General features: G+C 38.2%; 3 protein-coding genes across 4 annotated transcripts; 2 read left to right on the top strand and 1 right to left on the bottom strand.

The window, feature by feature from the left end:
- The first annotated feature begins 846 nt into the window (after positions 1-846).
- On the top strand, positions 847-7,198 carry LOC112182384 (endoplasmic reticulum metallopeptidase 1). Of its 2 annotated transcripts, none has more exons than XM_024320875.2 (13): positions 847-1,237; positions 1,334-1,572; positions 1,773-1,929; positions 2,266-2,343; positions 2,988-3,062; positions 3,158-3,277; positions 3,943-4,107; positions 4,279-4,801; positions 4,925-5,081; positions 5,528-5,637; positions 5,773-5,885; positions 6,142-6,490; positions 6,588-7,198. In XM_024320875.2, the coding sequence occupies exons 1-13, from the start codon at positions 911-913 to the stop codon at positions 6,905-6,907; spliced, it is 2,733 nt and encodes a 910-aa protein (XP_024176643.1). In that variant the 5' UTR covers positions 847-910; the 3' UTR covers positions 6,908-7,198. The 2 variants fall into 2 exon arrangements, with proteins under 2 accessions (XP_024176643.1, XP_024176644.1); XM_024320876.2 differs by having other exon boundaries at positions 1,096-1,237; positions 1,347-1,572.
- Positions 7,199-8,214: 1,016 nt separating this feature from the next.
- Positions 8,215-10,929, top strand: LOC112182797. Its single transcript, XM_024321340.2, has 3 exons — positions 8,215-8,475; positions 9,181-9,577; positions 10,458-10,929. The coding sequence occupies exons 1-3, from the start codon at positions 8,319-8,321 to the stop codon at positions 10,744-10,746; spliced, it is 843 nt and encodes a 280-aa protein (XP_024177108.1). The 5' UTR covers positions 8,215-8,318; the 3' UTR covers positions 10,747-10,929.
- Positions 10,930-11,648: 719 nt separating this feature from the next.
- On the bottom strand, positions 11,649-12,263 carry LOC112169903. Its single transcript, XM_024307002.1, has one exon. It carries the CDS (start codon positions 12,261-12,263, stop codon positions 11,649-11,651), a length of 615 nt encoding a protein of 204 aa, XP_024162770.1.
- Between the last annotated feature and the right edge of the window lie 6,487 nt (positions 12,264-18,750).

Below are 18,750 nucleotides of genomic sequence, written 5' to 3'. Positions count from 1 at the left end.
ACCTCAGCCTTCAACTTTTTAAAGTTTTCTCTTGTAACACTGGAGCGGCGGCACTAATCATTGCACAGGGGGAGTGAAATGTGGACACAGTCTCTCATCAATTCACATGGAGAAGTGAAAGAAGCAGACATGGCCCCTGTTAAGTCCATGCTGTCAATCAAGTCATACATGGTAGATCATGCAGGGAATATGTAAAATGTAGGATACACGGTTAAAGGTGGCAAACGAGCCTACTCGTTTAAAGCCGGCATATTCGTGCTTCATACCGTATTTGGGAGTGCTCGACCGGGCTCATGACCTAAGCCTCTATCATGCTTGTGTCGGCTTATAAACAGGTCGTGCTTAGACCATCCCAATTAAAGTACGATTTTAAAATTTTAATCTAAGTATTTTTTTAATTATTTGTAATTGAAAATTAATATTATATATCCAACTACTTAGACAAATAAAATAAATAAACTCTAAAACACTAATCCAAATCTTAGTTTTATAATGATTTTTTTATATATTCCACTACAAGAAAGAAAAAAAAAAAACTCAAAAGTGTGTTGTTCTTTATAAACATATATTTAATATTTAAGAAAAATACTTACGTCAAAACAAAAATATAATCTAGCACATTAAAATAAGAATTCGGCTTAATCCTCCAAACCTGTTCGGATTGGGTTGAATACGCTCCAAACCCGGTTGAGGACGGCTTAAACACGAGGGCGAGTTACATCCAAATCCGTCCGAATTTGGTCGAATCCACTCCAAATCCGGCTTCGTTAAGCACCCACACGAGTTGCAGCCATATACTCCCACGTGGGCAGGAGATGACTTTTTAAGTACAAAGTACAAACCTCTGCATCCTGTGCAATCCAGAACCCAAATCACATTCCAACTCTCTTTCCCCAAACCAAACTCCACAATGCGACGGAAGCCCCAGACTGGTTCCTCTTCAGCTCCCGAACCACAACCAGAACAAGAACCAACTCAAAACCCAAGTGTCACCACCCCATGGGTTGTTCAGAGGCCACAGCGATCACCTTTTGTCTGGCTCACCTTGTTCGCAGCCATCACATACTCGTGTTGGGGCGTTTATCATTACCAGTTCGAGTCCCTCCCCGCCCCTCTCACTCCTGACCAGGCCGGAAAGCGAGGCTTCTCCGAGTTCTCTGCTCGGAAACACGTCAAGGTTCTGACCCAGTTGGGCCCTCACCCTGTTGCCTCTGAAGCCATCACTCTTGCTCAGCAGGTTAGTTCAGCACACTTGGATATATTTTTAGCAATACAAAGCATTCAGTTTTGTATAGTTTGATTTCGGTTTTGGTTTCTGACATGGGGTTTTCAGTATGTATTGGCAGAAGCAGAGGAGATTAAGAAAACGGCTCACTGGGAAGTTGATGTGGAGGTGGACTCGTTTGTTGCGAAAACCGGAGCTAATCAAATGAAGAGTGGATTATTTAAGGGGAAAACACTTGTGTATTCGGATTTGAATCACATTGTTGTAAGAATCTCGCCCAAGTATTCACCTATTTCTGTGGACAATGCTGTTCTCGTGTCTTCTCACATTGACACTGTCTTCTCAACGTAAGCCTTGTTCATGTTGTTCAGTCTCGAAGTTCATATCTTTTTCGGTTTTGTTTGTTAAAGTTATGATCTTTGTTTCGAGCATAAGTACCCATGTTGGGAAATTCTGTGTGAAGGACTTTCAGTTTAGTACATGAGTGTATGATTTTGGAACAGTTTTTCACTAGCTGAATTTGATGTGGTGATCATACATGTTTCAGAGGAGGGGCCGGAGATTGCAGTTCGTGTGTGGCTGTTATGTTGGAACTTGCTCGTGGAGTTTCGCAGTGGGCGCATGGATTTAAGCATGCTGTTATATTTTTGTTTAACACTGGGGAGGAGGAAGGTCTAGATGGTGCTCATAGCTTTATTACTCAGGTTAATTTCAACTCTCTCTTTGTCGTCACTAGTAGCCGTACTGTCCTTTGATATGCATATCCAAATACTTAGATGATGAGGTTCTATTGTCCCTCTGTTCCATTTATTAGAAAATTCGATTAGTGAGATAATGTTGTTTGATGTAGAGATTGTAGAGATCATGTGGTGTAGTTTTTAACTGTGAATTAGAAAAACTGATTCTTTACATGTGTTCTAAGAAACAGACAAAACAAGGAGAAGTTGTTTAAATCATGCATCAGTATGATCCTAAGCATTTCTCGTTCTGTCTGTACAATTAAGTCTTCTATTGAATTTGTTTTGAACTTATTGATGCAGCATCCATGGAGCAGTACGATTCGTCTGGCTATTGATTTGGAGGCCATGGGTATTGGAGGGAAGTCTGGCATATTTCAGGTCAGGTTTGTGATCAGCATTCACTTATTCTTGCAGTTGAGATATGTCTGTAGGTGCTCAATATTCTAAACTCCAGTTAATAGCCTTTTTATAACTTAAGTCATATATAGCGTGTGTCAAGGTCTCAGATTTCTATCTCCAAAATATGTAGGATATGATGATATTGCTTAAATTATATTTCCACGGCATTGCTCTATAAATTTTGTATATCACTTTTAAAATTTCTATATCACTTTGTTTGAAAGGGTTTCTCTTGTTAGTTTGGGACATTAGGGTCCAAGGACAGTAATGGAAAAAATAGGGAACAGTTTGTAAACTTACTTTTCTCATGCAGTGCTTGATTTTGGTATGTTAAACACAACCACCTATGATTGACTGTGCTGTCTCTAATAGCAGTACCTCATCATTGTCTGATATTGAGCAGATGGGTCAGTTGAGGTTGTCCATTTTGTAATATGATAGTACTGGGTATTTCTTGAAACTTTACTTGTGTAGTTCATTAGATTTTATAGCTTAGATGGCAGATGTATCATCTATTAACTATACATCTATATCTTCTGTTCTCATTAAAGTTACTCATGCTGCTCTAAACTGTGTTTGAGCTTAATATCGTCCTTTCTTGTAATGATTTCTTCATCTGATAGGCCGGTCCTCATCCTTGGGCTATTGAGAATTATGCTGCAGTAGCGAAATACCCATCTGGCCACATAATAGGACAGGTTTGTAATCATTCCTTTGATATTTTTTTGTTATATCTCTTTTGGACAATATATGTGTATTTATATAGGAAAAGGACTCAATTCTTATGCTGCAGAATATATTTTCCTCGGGAGCCATCAAATCTGCAACAGATTTCCAAGTATACAAAGAGCTAGCTGGCCTTTCAGGCCTTGACTTTGCTTACTCAGATAACAGTGCAGTATACCACACGAAGGTTTTTCTTCTCTTCGTCTTGCACTCTTTTTTGGGATATTAGCTGGCTAGTTCTTTTTCCTTTCATAATTCAGAGGAAGTTCTGAGTCGATTCTTGTAAGGGGATTGAAATTTATTGTTTAACATTCAATATTATTCTTTAGTTTTGTTTTGCAAAGAATTGATTTGAGTAATTTTATTGTAATATTGGCTTGAGGCTCTGCCTTCTTAATGAGGATATGTGGGGGGCGCTTCATTAAGGTTGTCTGGTTGTACCCATCTTTTATCATTGCATGCTAGCTTGTCTGTAGCTATAATGTCAATATTTCTATGAAAAAAAAAAAAAAAGCAAATAAGAATGTGAAGCAATGCAGCTATTTGATTCCATGGAAGTAATTAAAAGTTTATCCAGTAGTATGCAACTAAGCATGTGAAGCAATGCAGCTATTTGATTCCATGGAAGTAATTACTAGTTTATCCAGTAGTTAGGCTACATGTAGTATGTAGCTTTATTTGCTTTTGATTATGGGAATGGTTCTAAGTTGTAACTCTTTTCCGCCTGATTGATTATTAGTGTTAATCAAGAGTATTGGCTGCATCTAACAATCATCCAACTAGTCACAGACTTAACTTGGTGTTTCCAATTTGAATTTATTATTTACAATCTACACTTTCTTTATAATGCAGAATGACAAATTCGAGCTTCTTCAATTGGGATCTCTTCAACATCTTGGAGAAAATATGCTTGCTTTTCTGCTCCGGGTCGCTGCATCCTCTCATCTTCCAAAAGCCAGTACAATGGAAGAAGAGGATAAAACAGGCCTGAGTTCTGCCATATATTTTGACATTTTGGTACATTTTGACTCCAGAAACGTTATCATGTTTTCTTGTTTTGATACCTGACACACTTGGGATTTCTTCTTTTTTTTTCTTTCTTTTTTTCTTTTGCTGAGATGTTGTAGTTTGTGGCCTTCATGATATTTCAAGTTTGCCATGTAATTCTGAATCTTGTGACAATCCCAGGGGATGTACATGATTGTCTACCGTCAACGCTTCGCCAGAATGCTTCATAATTCAGTGATAGCGCAATCACTTCTTATATGGACTACATCATTGCTTATGGGTGGTTATCCAGCTGCAGTATCATTGGTCTTGTCATGTTTAAGTGTCATTCTTATGTGGACATTTGCATTAAGTTTCTCTGTTATTGTGGCCTTTATTATACCCCTAATATCATCATCACCAGTGCCATATGTCGCAAACCCATGGCTTGTAGTTGGGTTATTCGCTGCACCTGCTCTGCTTGGAGCATTAACTGGTCAATATTTGGGTTATCTTGTTCTTCATACGTATTTGGCAAACGCTTACTCCAAGAAAAAACAGCTGTCACCTGCTATCCGAGCCGATTTGGTTAAATTGGAGGCTGAAAGATGGCTCTACAAAGCTGGATCAATTCAATGGCTCATTCTCCTCTGTTTGGGAACCTATTACAGAATTGGATCGTCTTATCTGGCTCTTGCTTGGTTGGTTCCACCAGCATTCGCATGTGAGTTCATGTTTATAACCACTTTAGTCTGACCCATGTTCAATTTAACATTTCTTTAAAGAGAAGCATGTTCATATCTACTTGATTTTTCTTTCAACTAATCATATACACTGTACTATCCAGATGGCTTTCTTGAAGCAACTCTAAGCCCAGTCCGATTACCTAAGCCACTGAAACTTGCAACTCTGCTGATAGGATTAGCTGTACCGATAGTACTTTCTGCTGGCGTATTCATTAGGGTGGCTGGCACAATAATCGGGACCATGGTTCGTTTTGATAGGTAAATTATGCGGTACTCTAGTTTATCTAAAAACTAAAAGGCAACTGATTTACTTTTAGGGTATTATAGGGTTGAAGTTTAATGTCTTTGCAAATTTAAGGTGGCATTTCAAGCCACATTCAGATTGGTGATGTATCATATGAACTTCTTTCTAGAAGAGAATCGAATCCAATCAAGTCATTTATGTGATAAGTCCAAAGTAATTATTAACAATTTACTAACAGACTGTTTGATAAGTGAAATAATGAATCTGGAGGTTGAAAGTGGGCTGCCTCTTGATTTTTATTAAACCCTTCTGAGTAGACAGCTCCTTGGTGTCTTTGGACACCTTGCCTGCGATGGAACTCCACAAGTATATTTGTGAAATTCTTTGTTGCTATTTGCAGATTTAGCAACCTGCTTTTTTTAATTCTCAACTGTGACATTGTTATTTTTATTTTTCTCAGGAATCCTGGTGGTACTCCTGATTGGCTGGGAAATGTTATACTTGCTGTTTTTGTTTCTGCTGTCATGTGCCTGACTTTGGTGTATCTTCTTTCATACATTCATCTTTCAGGTATTTGTTTACCAAGTAGTTGGCTTTTTATTGAGTTCATGATGATGGATATGTTTAGTTAACTTATAAGACATAATTTGACCTCCCTTTTTAGTTTTGAGCTAACTAGGTAGTATTGGTTCAATTGCTCTCCAGGTGCCAAGAGATTGATTGTTCTCTCAACTTGCGCCTTGTTTTGCCTCTCGCTTGCTCTTGTATTATCTGGTACTGTACCAGCATTTACCAAAGACACATCAAGAGCTGTAAATGTAAGTCCCTGTAGCACTGTCCCTATAGTATCTTTACCACCCTAAGTCCTAATTTTGTTTGTATGTCAATATTGTGTTTCTGGTACCTGGATTATGCACATGAAGCTCTTTTTTTCTGTGTAATACATGATTTTATTGGAAAACCATGGGATTGAATTTTTCGTTTGTCCAGTTAATTAGTGATCCAATATATTTCCCTCACTTGATTATCTTGAGTCCGCCTCTTATTCAGTTATTCACACTTTATGGTTCTCAGGTTGTGCATGTTGTAGATACTACAAGAAGCATTGAAGATCCTAGATCCTATGTGTCTCTGTTTTCTTCAACTCCTGGAAAATTGACAAAGGAGGTTGAGCTAATTAATGAAGGTTTCAGATGTGGTCGAGATCAGGTCTTTGATTTTGTAACTTTTACAGTGAAATACGGCTGTTGGACTGAGGATGACAGTGACAGTGGGTGGAGTGAAGTAGACATTCCCATAATGCATGTTCAGAGTGATAATCAAGGTATTGAAAGAACAACACAAGTTTTAATTGATACGAAGGGTTCATTACGGTGGTCTCTTGCAATAAACATGGATGAAATACGGGATTTTGCATTCACAGGTACAATTAACTGCATTATATTGCATTTCTCCTTATTTCTTTCTTGTGATTGTACGACGACATTTCTCAGCTGAAAATGTCAAACCTGTAATTTCAGATGCTGGAAACTCTGAGGAATTGGTTTCAGTTGGTGACAAGAGCGCTGTAGATGGTTGGCATGTTATTCAGTTTGCCGGGGGAAACAATTCACCAACGAAGTTTGGTCTGACTGTCTACTGGACCAAAAACTCTACTCTTAAGGCGGACGGGAAGAGAGACGAGCAAGCTCCCCTTCTCAAGTTAAGAACTGATATGGATATTGTAACACCGAAAGTCGAAAGAGTTCTTTCAAAGCTTCCTACTTGGTGTTCACTGTTTGGCAAGTCCACGTCTCCCTACACCTTTGCATTCTTAAGTAGTCTTCCTGTTGATTTTTAGATCCTTCAAATCTCATTCCACACAAATATAACATACACATTTACTTTACCTTACATAGGAAATGTCAAATTCAAGAGACCAATAAAAGTTCATGTATAAGCAGTTTACAGAGTTGATTTACTAAAGGGATATGGCTTTTAATTCAATAGCATTACCTCAGTTCAAAGTGTTCTTGAGAGCTCCCCTTTCTTTTCAAATGAAGTGTAACTGAGCATGAATTTGTGTATCTAATGATGTGGACATTTTTTATGGTGATTTGTTGAAGTTGGTGCTATACAGATTTGGTTTCTATGGTGCTCCCTGTTCTTCTGAAGCAACCTTAAGCTATCAGAATTGTTGTCCATATGCCATTAAAACTTTTGGCTTGTATACAGTATGTTCACGTATTATGTAAAACTCAAGACGATCTCTCCCGAATCGGCAGAATGTTATTATCCAATTTTATTTAAATAAAACTTGGAAAACAAATTTTTATTTTTATTTTTTATTTTTTAATAAATTTAACTCAAACAATGAACAAGTCTCAAAAATTTTTCATTTTAATTTAAACGAAAAAATTGAAACTACCTTTCTCATCTAATTTATTGCTGGCTATCTTCAAATGATAAAAAGTTGTTGGGAATGAAAAACTGAAACGAGGTTTGGCGATGATCTCTCCTCGGCAAAAGCTGTCTTACAATGAATGAAAATTCAAACAACAAAAGTCATTGAAAGTGAGAATTCAAACGACGAAAATTCATTGACAATGAAAACTGAAACGATCTTTCCTGAAGAACTTTTCGTTGGTAAAACTTGCTTTCCAATTTAATTTAAATGAAAGTAAAGTCTTAAGACCTTAGAGCTTGGGCAACTCTGGGTAGTTTTGAAAATGATGAATGAGAGTACTAGCAGCATGAAAATGGAACTTACAACTAAAAAAGGCTATCGTTTTGAATTGCAACAACTTCAAAATGTAAATGTAAATGCTATATTATATCAAGTTAGATGATACGTATTGACATAAAATCAGTCATATAAAGTTATATGTAAAATGAAATAGAGTTGTTTATAGTGCTCTGGAGTATTAAAACTTTACAGTCCAGAGTCATTAAATTAGTTCACCCATAAGGAGTACCGCAAACAACTTACAATTTAACGATTGTCTATAACATTTTCAAAATTTTCGAAATACAATTTACTCGAGAAGAAAAAAAAGGATTTTTTTTTTCATTATTGGTACAGTCAGTTACCAAAACACACGTGTGGAAAGTTAGGTAACTCTGTTAAAACTGGGGTCAGACACAGAGTTGCTCTGCTCTGCTCAGCCGTGTGTCCTTTTATAACTGATTCACTGTAACAACTTCAACCGTCCCAAAAGAGAAACAAAGAATCTCCGATTCTTGATAGACAGAAAAAAAAGGCAGTCCAAGAAATGCGGACCATACCGTTGGGAATCTCAGTGTCCCCAACCTCCATTAACACCACTCTCAACCTTAAACGACCAAACAACTTCCCTCTTTCCACTTCCACATCTAGGGTTTCTGCATCCTCCACTAACAATTTCTCTCTCCTCTCCTTCTCCAAATCTGGTGGGTACTCTCAATTTTCATTCTTTTTCACAGTTACTTACTTTACTTGCTTAGATTCTTTGTTTGACTATGTGGGTGGATTTGAGCTGGTATTGACAGTTTTGGGTGCTTTGTCAATTTCAATTTCAAGTTGACTACTTTATTGGGTTACTGAGAGACCCATCTGTGGTGTTGATTCATTTACTGCATTTGCAAATAACCCTGAAGTTTTGAGTATTTGTTGAGAAGTTTGGAACTTGTATAAGACCCTTTTGACATTTTGTCAATTTCAGCTCCAAGTTCACTGCTTTATTGGGCTACATTCACATCTGACTATGATTTTCCATCTCTAAAGATGATTGATAACCATTGTTGGTGTATTTTTGTAGTTGCTAAGAATCCGGAAATTTGTATATTTGAAAATCATAGTCACACTGTTATACCATCCCATGATTAGGGGCAAAAGAAAGCACTCTGCATTTTATTCAACTATTTGGTTTGGAAATTAAGCTAAAACTTAGAAAACCAGAAAAATTAGCATTGCAAACAGTTCCTTTGACTAGCATGAGTACTTTCCTTCCTTTGTTTTCCTCCTGATTTTTGTATCCCTTTAGTTTTACGGATGTCACCAAACAGAGGTCTAGTGTAATTGTGGGACTAAGATTTGTCTATCAGAATGTGCATAGAATTTTGGGTATTGAAGATGGTTTTGGTTGTTGTGTGTAGGAGTCTGCAGAGCCAGTCAAGTGGCTGATCTATTTCCAACTGTGTCTCCTGAAATTGTTGTTCGGGAGGCGAGGTTAGAGGACTGTTGGGAGGTTGCCGAGACTCATTGCAGCTCTTTCTTCCCCGAATATGCTTTCCCTTTGGATTTTGTTCTTAGGGTTGACCGGCTGGTGGGAATGCTAGCCGGGTTTTCTTTGCCAAGTGGTTGCAAAAGGACTTGTCTGGTAGCGGTCATTGGAAACCCTGCTGATGAAACTTTCCTCTTCGGAAGTGAAGATTTCAAGATTGCCGGTCTTGATGGGAAGATCAGTCTCAGTAAGAGGTATGTGGCTGGAATATTGACAGTGGATACTGTAGCTGATTTTCTTCCTAGAAAAGGTCCTCTTCGGCAGAGAAGGTGAGCATTATACTTCAAGAGGTCTTTCAATTTCTTGACTATTTAAACATCTCGTTCGTGTTACAGTTAAGTTTTGGATGAGACTTGTTTGTTAGCCATTAAAAATACAAGAGTGGTCATAGTTCTTAGATCCATCTATACATCATAAATGATGGCAGTAGTGCCATAGACCAACCATGGAGCCTAAACAACAAAAGAGGAATTAAGCATGTTATGCAGATGTAATCAGTGTGAGTTGAACCTTTCAAGTAGAAAGTAGAAACCACGTAACTCATAGCCCATAACCTTAATCGTTTGACTTTAATCATTGTGCAGCCATCTAGTTAAGATTCTAATTAAGTTTTGGATGGAACTTGTTTGTTAGCCATTGAATAGACAAGGGTGGTGGTAGTTCTTAGATCCATCTGATACATTGGAATTGATAGCTTAGCGCCATAAACCAACCATCTATTGAGCCTCAAAAACAAAATAGGAGCTAAGCAGGATATCCAGATACTTATAATCAGTGATTTCACCTAGCCTCTAGCTGAAAGTGACCACTTAACTCATAGCTCATGACCTTCACCCTTTGAATTTTAACATTGTGCTGCCATCTAGAGTGGCAATAGTTCTAGATTCATCTGCTACATAGAAGAGAGCGTAGCACCACAGACCAACCTCAGAGTCTCAAAAACAAAAGAAGAGCTAAGCATGTGTTTCAGAAACTTGTAGTTAGGTGAAAGCAACTACTTAATCTATAGCTGATGACCCTTAACCCTTTGACTTTAGATACTCATTGTAAAAAATGTTAAGATAATTAGTTCATCTAGCTTCTTATATACACATCGATTCATCTAGCATGCATTCTTACTTACATCCACGGATGATGTTTGAATTGAAGGACTGGTATTGCATATGTATCAAACGTTGCTGTTCGGGAGAAATTTCGACGTAGAGGAATTGGTAAAAGGCTAATAGCGAAAGCAGAAGCTCAAGCGAGGAGCTGGGATTGTCGTGCCATCGCATTGCATTGTGATTTGAACAATCCGGGAGCCATAAAGCTGTACAAAGGTCAGGGTTTCAGATCTATTAAGGTGCCTGAAGGAGCAACTTGGCCTCAGCCCAAGACCGCGCCCGATGTTAGATTCAACTTCATGATGAAGCTTCTGAACAACACTACTGCATCTTAGACTAGGAACATGTGAAGAACTTACAAGGAAGAAAGGATTAAAGACATGAAAAGTAGGATTGCTTTAAAATAGGCTGTATATAAGAAACGGAGCATTGCATAAAAGTGCTTGTGATGTATCTGTGTTGATAACTCTTCACTGTATTTTTATATTTTTGGATAAATCTACATTAGTAAAGCCCTAGCAACATGTCTAGGAAGATTGTATCAAATGGCACCAGTCCATTATCCTCGTGACCTCATGTTTGGAGCATCTTCATATCTTGAGCAGGCAACTGATTGATTAATCTAGAAACTGTATAAAAGTTTCTTCAAAACAAGGTTTGAGGTAGATCTCAAAGATTCTGTTGATATATAAAGTCGGAAACGAAATTCTGCAGATGTCGTACAAAAATTTCTCAGTTTAGACCCAACCAAAGTGGAGGGAGTGAGTCTAGAATGTTCGGGTTCAATGTGGACAATTGTAAACAGAAGACAACCAAATGGTTTGTTTACTCAAAATAATTGATCACCAGACCAAGGCATGATATCATAGACCTATTCTTTTAGATTCATTTTTCCATTAGATTTGGTATTGTGAATGTGTAATGGAAAAGGCAACAAGATCAGACCCCAAGCAACAGATTACATAAAACTAAGATCAACTAAAGACCAAATTATCATTTATTCAAAAAAAAAAAAGAAGAAGACCAAATTATCATCAAAGAACAACTTTATATTTCATCAATCACAAGTTAATTTACGTACAGAGAGATGAACAAGATCAACGAAGATGAACAAGAACAAAAAGAATTTCTTTCTTTCTTTTTCTTGAAATCAATAACAAATGTTCATCTTTAAATTCTTTACAAGCTAAAGGGAAGACTGAAGGCCACCACGGCACCACCAAGATTAATCAATGCTTCAAAAGACGTTCATAGGTTTAATACTCGTTCTTGGCTTTCTGATTGGACCAGAACAGGTGGCAGCAGTTCTCTTCATCTTCATAGCTTGAATATTTCTCATTTCCAGACAATTCAGATGCTGTTTCCTTAATTTGTTCATCAGTTTGCTCTCTTTCTTGGACCCAGTTCTTTTGTTGCTTGACGAAGAAGGTGGAACCTTGTCCAACACCTTAACTTGCCGGCTTTGTTTCCGAGCGGCTTCTTTCTCGTACAGCTTCTTCAACCTTTCACCGACTTCTTTCTCATCATCTTCCATCCTCTTCGACTTGGCCTGGTACAACTCCGACCACTTGAAACTCATTTTCTTGATCTTCATCTTCTGGATCACCTCATCAGTGGCTTTACCACCGAAGTCTCTCTCGAAGAACCTCCTCCACAGCTTATCGGTGATCGGAGTCAGGTCTACATCTTTTGTGCTCTTCTCGATGTGAATCAACTGATCTTTGGAGCAGTGGGGTAAGAGTTGATCGAGAAACCTGAAGTCTAGGTACCCAACATCCCCGAAAGAATCAAGATTGTCGATAGCGATGGAGACCCAGTGATCGTTGAGACGGATCAACCTTCCCTTCTCCATTGTGATGGTTGTTTTGTGAGTGAAGTGAGTGAGTGAGCTCTGTGGTTTCCATTTCTGCCTTATTTATAGGAAAATGAGGTCTGGCTTGGTTTCCTTTTCCTTTAGGGATTAGGGTTAATTAAGGAGTAGTGACCAAGTAACCATCCTTTTCCTAACAGGAATGGGATCCTTAATCCTTTTCCTTATACGAGAAGGCTTCTATGCCAGCTAATTAAATTAGTTTTTCTGTATATAAAAGTTTTTTCAAAAAATCTCAAAAGATTCTGCTGATATATAAAGTTGGAAACGGAATTCTGCAGATGTCATACAAAAATTTCTCTCAATTTAGACCCAAGCAAAGTAAAGTGAAACAAAAAAAAATTAATAAACTAAATCAGTCAACCAAGTCGCACATTAAATCTTAAAGGGCTAAATACTAATTAGTACCCTGTGGTTTAGGTCCAAAATCAATTCAGTCACTGGACTTCTAATTTCATCAAAAACACCCCTGCACTTTCAATTTTGATCTAATAAGTCCAATTCGTTAATATTCTGTTATGTGTTCAAGTTATAGTTGGATTATTTGTTGAAAAACTATTTATTTTTAATAGTTGGACTCACTTCTAAATTGACTATGCAGACCACCTCGACACCACATCATAAAACACAGGCCATATATGAGCCACGTTAACAAGTTAAATAACTCAATTGTCGGAAAATTAACAAATTGGACCTATTAGATCAAAATTGAAAGTGCATGGGTGTTTTTGATGATATTAGAAGTTCATGGACTGAATTGATTTTGGACCTAAACCACAGGGTAGTAATTTGTATTTAGCCCAATCTTAAATGATGATTCTAGATTTTCTTTTGGCTTGGGTAGCAAGCATGTGTAACCCGGTCGATTCAGGAAATCCTATAGACTGTAGTACTAGTGGGTGTATTCCTAATCCTATACGAATTAGTATTCAATTAGTATTTCTAACTGTTTATTCATTCTTGTCATGATGAATCCATAAAACAGCCTAAGTTCACAGCAATAGAAACATATTGATTTCATCTCAGAAATAAGGATTTCTTGTTGTAGGAGAATAGAATTGTGTGTATTATTGATAATAGGGGCCCTTTATATAGGGAGTTACAAAGTACACAAAAGGTAATAGAATCCGAATACATTAAATACCTAGAATCTTCTCCTGAATTTGATGTGGTGATTTTGGAAAATAATAAGTTTTGGATGGAACTTGTTTGTTAGCCATTGAATAGACAAGGGTGGCGGTAGTTCTTAGATCCATCTGATACATTGGAATTGATAGCTTAGCGCCATAAACCAACCATCTATTGAGCCTCAAAAACAAAATAGGAGCTAAGCAGGATATCCAGATACTTATAATCAGTGATTTCACCTAGCCTCTAGCTGAAAGTGACCACTTAACTCATAGCCTATGACCTTCACCCTTTGAATTTTAACATTGTGCTGCCATCTAGAGTGGCAATAGTTCTAGATTCATCTGCTACATAGAAGAGAGCGTAGCACCACAGACCAACCTCAGAGTCTCAAAAACAAAAGAAGAGCTAAGCATGTGTTTCAGAAACTTGTAGTTAGGTGAAAGCAACTACTTAATCTATAGCTGATGACCCTTAACCCTTTGACTTTAGATACTCATTGTAAAAAATGTTAAGATAATTAGTTCATCTAGCTTCTTATATACACATCGATTCATCTAGCATGCATTCTTACTTACATCCACGGATGATGTTTGAATTGAAGGACTGGTATTGCATATGTATCAAACGTTGCTGTTCAGGAGAAATTTCGACGTAGAGGAATTGGTAAAAGGCTAATAGCGAAAGCAGAAGCTCAAGCGAGGAGCTGGGATTGTCGTGCCATCGCATTGCATTGTGATTTGAACAATCCGGGAGCCATAAAGCTGTACAAAGGTCAGGGTTTCAGATCTATTAAGGTGCCTGAAGGAGCAACTTGGCCTCAGCCCAAGACCGCGCCCGATGTTAGATTCAACTTCATGATGAAGCTTCTGAACAACATTACTGCATCTTAGACTAGGAACATGTGAAGAACTTACAAGGAAGAAAGGATTAAAGACATGAAAAGTAGGATTGCTTTAAAATAGGCTGTATATAAGAAACGGAGCATTGCATAAAAGTGCTTGTGATGTATCTGTGTTGATAACTCTTCACTGTATTTTTATATTTTTGGATAAATCTACATTTGTAAAGCCCTAGCAACATGTCTAGGAAGATTGTATCAAATGGCACCAGTCCATTATCCTCGTGACCTCATGTTTGGAGCATCTTCATATCTTGAGCAGGCAACTGATTGATTAATCTAGAAACTGTATAAAAGTTTCTTCAAAACAAGGTTTGAGGTAGATCTCAAAGATTCTGTTGATATATAAAGTCGGAAACGAAATTCTGCAGATGTCGTACAAAAATTTCTCAGTTTAGACCCAACCAAAGTGGAGGGAGTGAGTCTAGAATGTTCGGGTTCAATGTGGACAATTGTAAACAGAAGACAACCAAATGGTTTGTTTACTCAAAATAATTGATCACCAGACCAAGGCATGATATCATAGACCTATTCTTTTAGATTCATTTTTCCATTAGATTTGGTATTGTGAATGTGTAATGGAAAAGTGTTACGATCCCTGGGATCGTAGCCATGGATCGACATGGTTGTGAAAGAGAAAGAAGGAAAACAAGAGGAAAAGAAACTAAGCAAATAAAACTGATCCAATAATTCGATATCTCCATACAATTCCTATTAGCTATTTAAGCAGAGAAAGACTAGAGGTAGTGTACTCATGTAAGGAAAAGCCCAAATAGGCCCAAACAACAATGATGGCCCATGTACAAAGATAGAGTCGCAACATTGCCACCCGCTCAAAGAACAGGCTTTGACCTCAAGCCTGAGTTACCTTAAAAACATGTAAGAAAAAGAAAGTGAACCCCTAGGACTTCAGGAGAAACCAGTCTTCTCTCTGGCATTGCTTTAATCACCATAATTGCTTCAACACATGATATAATGGATCCATGATATAGACCTGCAATACCATCAGATTTCAATGTCTTCCTATAGACATCAACCAGACCATTGAATTGTCGTTCTCCTCCCTTCTTTGTAGCCTTAGAATCACGAGCCAGATGGGTACAAGCATAGTACAAGGAGTAGACAAAGAGAAGAGAAGAAGCACCTCCTGAGGCCAAGTTACTAGCAAACCATTTCCAATAACAATCCGTGTCTTCAACTTTGCGTGGGAGCTCAGAGTCTTTTGAAAGATGAGTAATTATGTTCCTGTCAGTAACATCCAGTTCCTTAAATAGGAGATTGGAGCTCTCCATTTTCTCAATTACGACTCCATTCCCTTGGCTCTCAGAGATTGATTCCAGATGTGCTGTAGTCACTATGGCGCCATCAACATATTGCGACCAAACATCATTTATGCCCATAGAACTAACAAGGAGGGGGTACAGCATGGTGGTGAACTCATGGTGGATTACAAATGAGGAAATGGAAGCAACAACTAGAGCAGCACAAAATGATTCAGCATATGAACTGAAAAGATCAGATTCCATACCAGCAATATCTCCAAATGCATCATCGCTTAAACTGCAAAATTGAACTGCTGGAAATTTTGACAACCAAGTGTGAACAATTTCTTTACAATAGCCAACAACCATGTAAACTTTAACTTTCAGGCTTATGTAGGTTGCACCCTGAACAACTGCAGTGCCAAAATCTGAAAACTTTACTTGAAGCATATCAGACATCACTTTCCTGTAAAGAACATAAATATCCACAGTGGTAAGGTAAGGTGTCTCTTGGGTGTTCAGGTCATCAATTCCCAAATTGGTAGCACCATCTATCAAAGCTTCAAATTTCCTGTCTTTTGGTTTCTCAACAAACTCAATCATGAATCCCTCTTCATACATCAAGGCATGTACAACATTCCAGTCCACCATTTGATCATTAATATGATATGCCCAGATATGTAATATACTTGCAGCTTCTCTCTTAAACTTTGTACTATGAATTGCAAGCAACCAAATCAAAAATGAGTTTCCAATGCCATCCATCGTGATGCTCTCTCCACATAATGCAGCAACAATTGTATCCATTATACTAACATTTGAACTCATCAGCCGCTCCTTACTAACACCCCTTAAAAGCATTTTGGCAAGCACATTCATATATTCATAAAATAACTTGCCATTTCTTATCATTATCCCAAATGAGTCATCAGGGAGCAAAATTCCAGCATTATCGATGAAAGCAATATAAATCACAGCATAGAGCTTAATCAAGTCATACAATACCCCATAAAAAGATGCTCGAAAGTATTGAGGACTAGAAATGATGGCAGTGAATACCTGAGAGACTAAGCTTTGGGTCACTAGACTAATTTCAGCCGATGCTTTTCTGCAATAGGGTGGTGTTTCCTTCGATGTCTCACAATTACCCAATTCAAAGAAAAGAATGAACCACGACAATAGATGCGATCGAGATTGGGTGTCAATGGAGCAGACCGCCATCTTATTGTCGAGCTTGAGGCATTCCTTAAGAACAAAATTTGGTTTCTTAGTATTCTCCTCCCCTGCAATTTTAGCCATAACTTTTGATTTCCACCTCTCTAATATTTGCACCAACACCTCTTTTGCCTTATCAAAATGACCTGACCTACAAAATCGATAGACCAGAGCCAACTGTTCATTGCAAAATTCCTCTTTCATGATAATCTGCTGCTCAAGGTTAGAATCATCCGCCACGTTCGTAAATTCCTTGAACCCACTCTGAACTGGTAGTAAAATCTTCAACTTCGTCCCACTTGTAGGAATCTGCCAACCTTTTGGAGTAGAGGTGGAGTCTCCAGGCCATATAATATACCCAAGACTACTATTGGAAGTAGAGAATGAGCTGTTCATTGCGGTTTTGGAATTCAAGTTTCTCACAAATTCATTTTCAGGTGTCCAATACCCCATCACATTCTCCCCAGTACCAATCACATTAACAATCTGAAAAGTTAATGAATGTGGCAACCCATTTAGTAAGCTAAAACCCTCGGAAAGCCCTATGAATTTTGTCCTTGACAGTGCTTCCACTACTGGAGGACCGATATGCGGGTCTACATCATGTGCAGACTCATTGATACCAGCCAAATTCACTGCCACAGCTGGGATGTCCAGCGGTATATCTCCAACAAACGCTGTAGCCTCAATTGATGGAGGGAGAGATGAACCAGCTGAAGCTTGTGTGGAAACAGAGAGGTCTGTGGGTTCCGTTACAATTATGGGTCCCACCTGTCCCGTTGCAGTAACTCCAGTCAATACAACCCCTTTGGTGGTTTCCAAAATCTTATCTCGCTCTTCTCTTGTTGCGAGTAAAGGTAAAAGCACCATAGCTGGCTTCACTTTTTCTTGTTCACTGGACTTTCTGGCTGCTGATGGCTTTGTGGTTGGGAGAATATATGGCAGGCTATTCAACGGTGCCACATTCAATATGGGTTTAGCGGGATCTATCTGATCTAGGTCATTACTTTGCCGCCATGGTGACTCTATGTCCGAAACGACTTGCGATTCAGAGAAAGAGGTTTGAGATCTGGACATTGAGGTTGGGGCACAAAAGTGAGTGGCTGCGGTGAAGGTGGATCGAACACCTGACCTTCAGATAATGCAACAGGATGAATCGGTTGCAAGTATGGAGGTGGGAAGAAATGGGAGTGAGTCTGAGGAACACATGAAAATTGGTGAGGGAGTAAGTGGCCATTGATGATGGGTGCAGAAGGGTTGTGTGGCGGAGGTGGGTAAGGATTGGGTTGTATGAAGTTGGTCACCATTTGAGCTTGGCTATAGGGGTTACCTTGAACATGATTTGACCAAGCACAGTAATAGATGTCGGATATCCCACCGCCGGAAACAGGCCCAGTTGCGGGCTCTGATACCAGTTGTTACGATCCCTGGGATCGTAGCCATGGATCGACATGGTTGTGAAAGAGAAAGAAGGAAAACAAGAGGAAAAGAAACTAAGCAAATAAAACTGATCCAATAATTCGATATCTCCATACAATTCCTATTAGCTATTTAAGCAGAGAAAGACTAGAGGTAGTGTACTCATGTAAGGAAAAGCCCAAATAGTCCCAAACAACAATGATGGCCCATGTACAAAGATAGAGTCGTAACAAAAAGGCAACAAGATCAGACCCCAAGCAACAGATTACATAAAACTAAGATCAACTAAAGACCAAATTATCATTTATTCAGAAAAAAAAAAAGAAGAAGACCAAATTATCATCAAAGAACAACTTTATATTTCATCAATCACAAGTTAATTTACGTACAGAGAGATGAACAAGATCAACGAAGATGAACAAGAACAAAAAGAATTTCTTTCTTTCTTTTCTTGAAATCAATAACAAATGTTCATCTTTAAATTCTTTACAAGCTAAAGGGAAGACTGAAGGCCACCACGGCACCACCAAGATTAATCAATGCT

This window comes from Rosa chinensis, chromosome 1 (genome assembly GCF_002994745.2).
Source record: "Rosa chinensis cultivar Old Blush chromosome 1, RchiOBHm-V2, whole genome shotgun sequence".
Lineage (NCBI taxonomy): Eukaryota > Viridiplantae > Streptophyta > Magnoliopsida > Rosales > Rosaceae > Rosa > Rosa chinensis.
The sequence above is the reverse complement of the archived record's forward strand: the minus strand, read 5'-3'. Positions and strand labels throughout refer to the sequence as shown.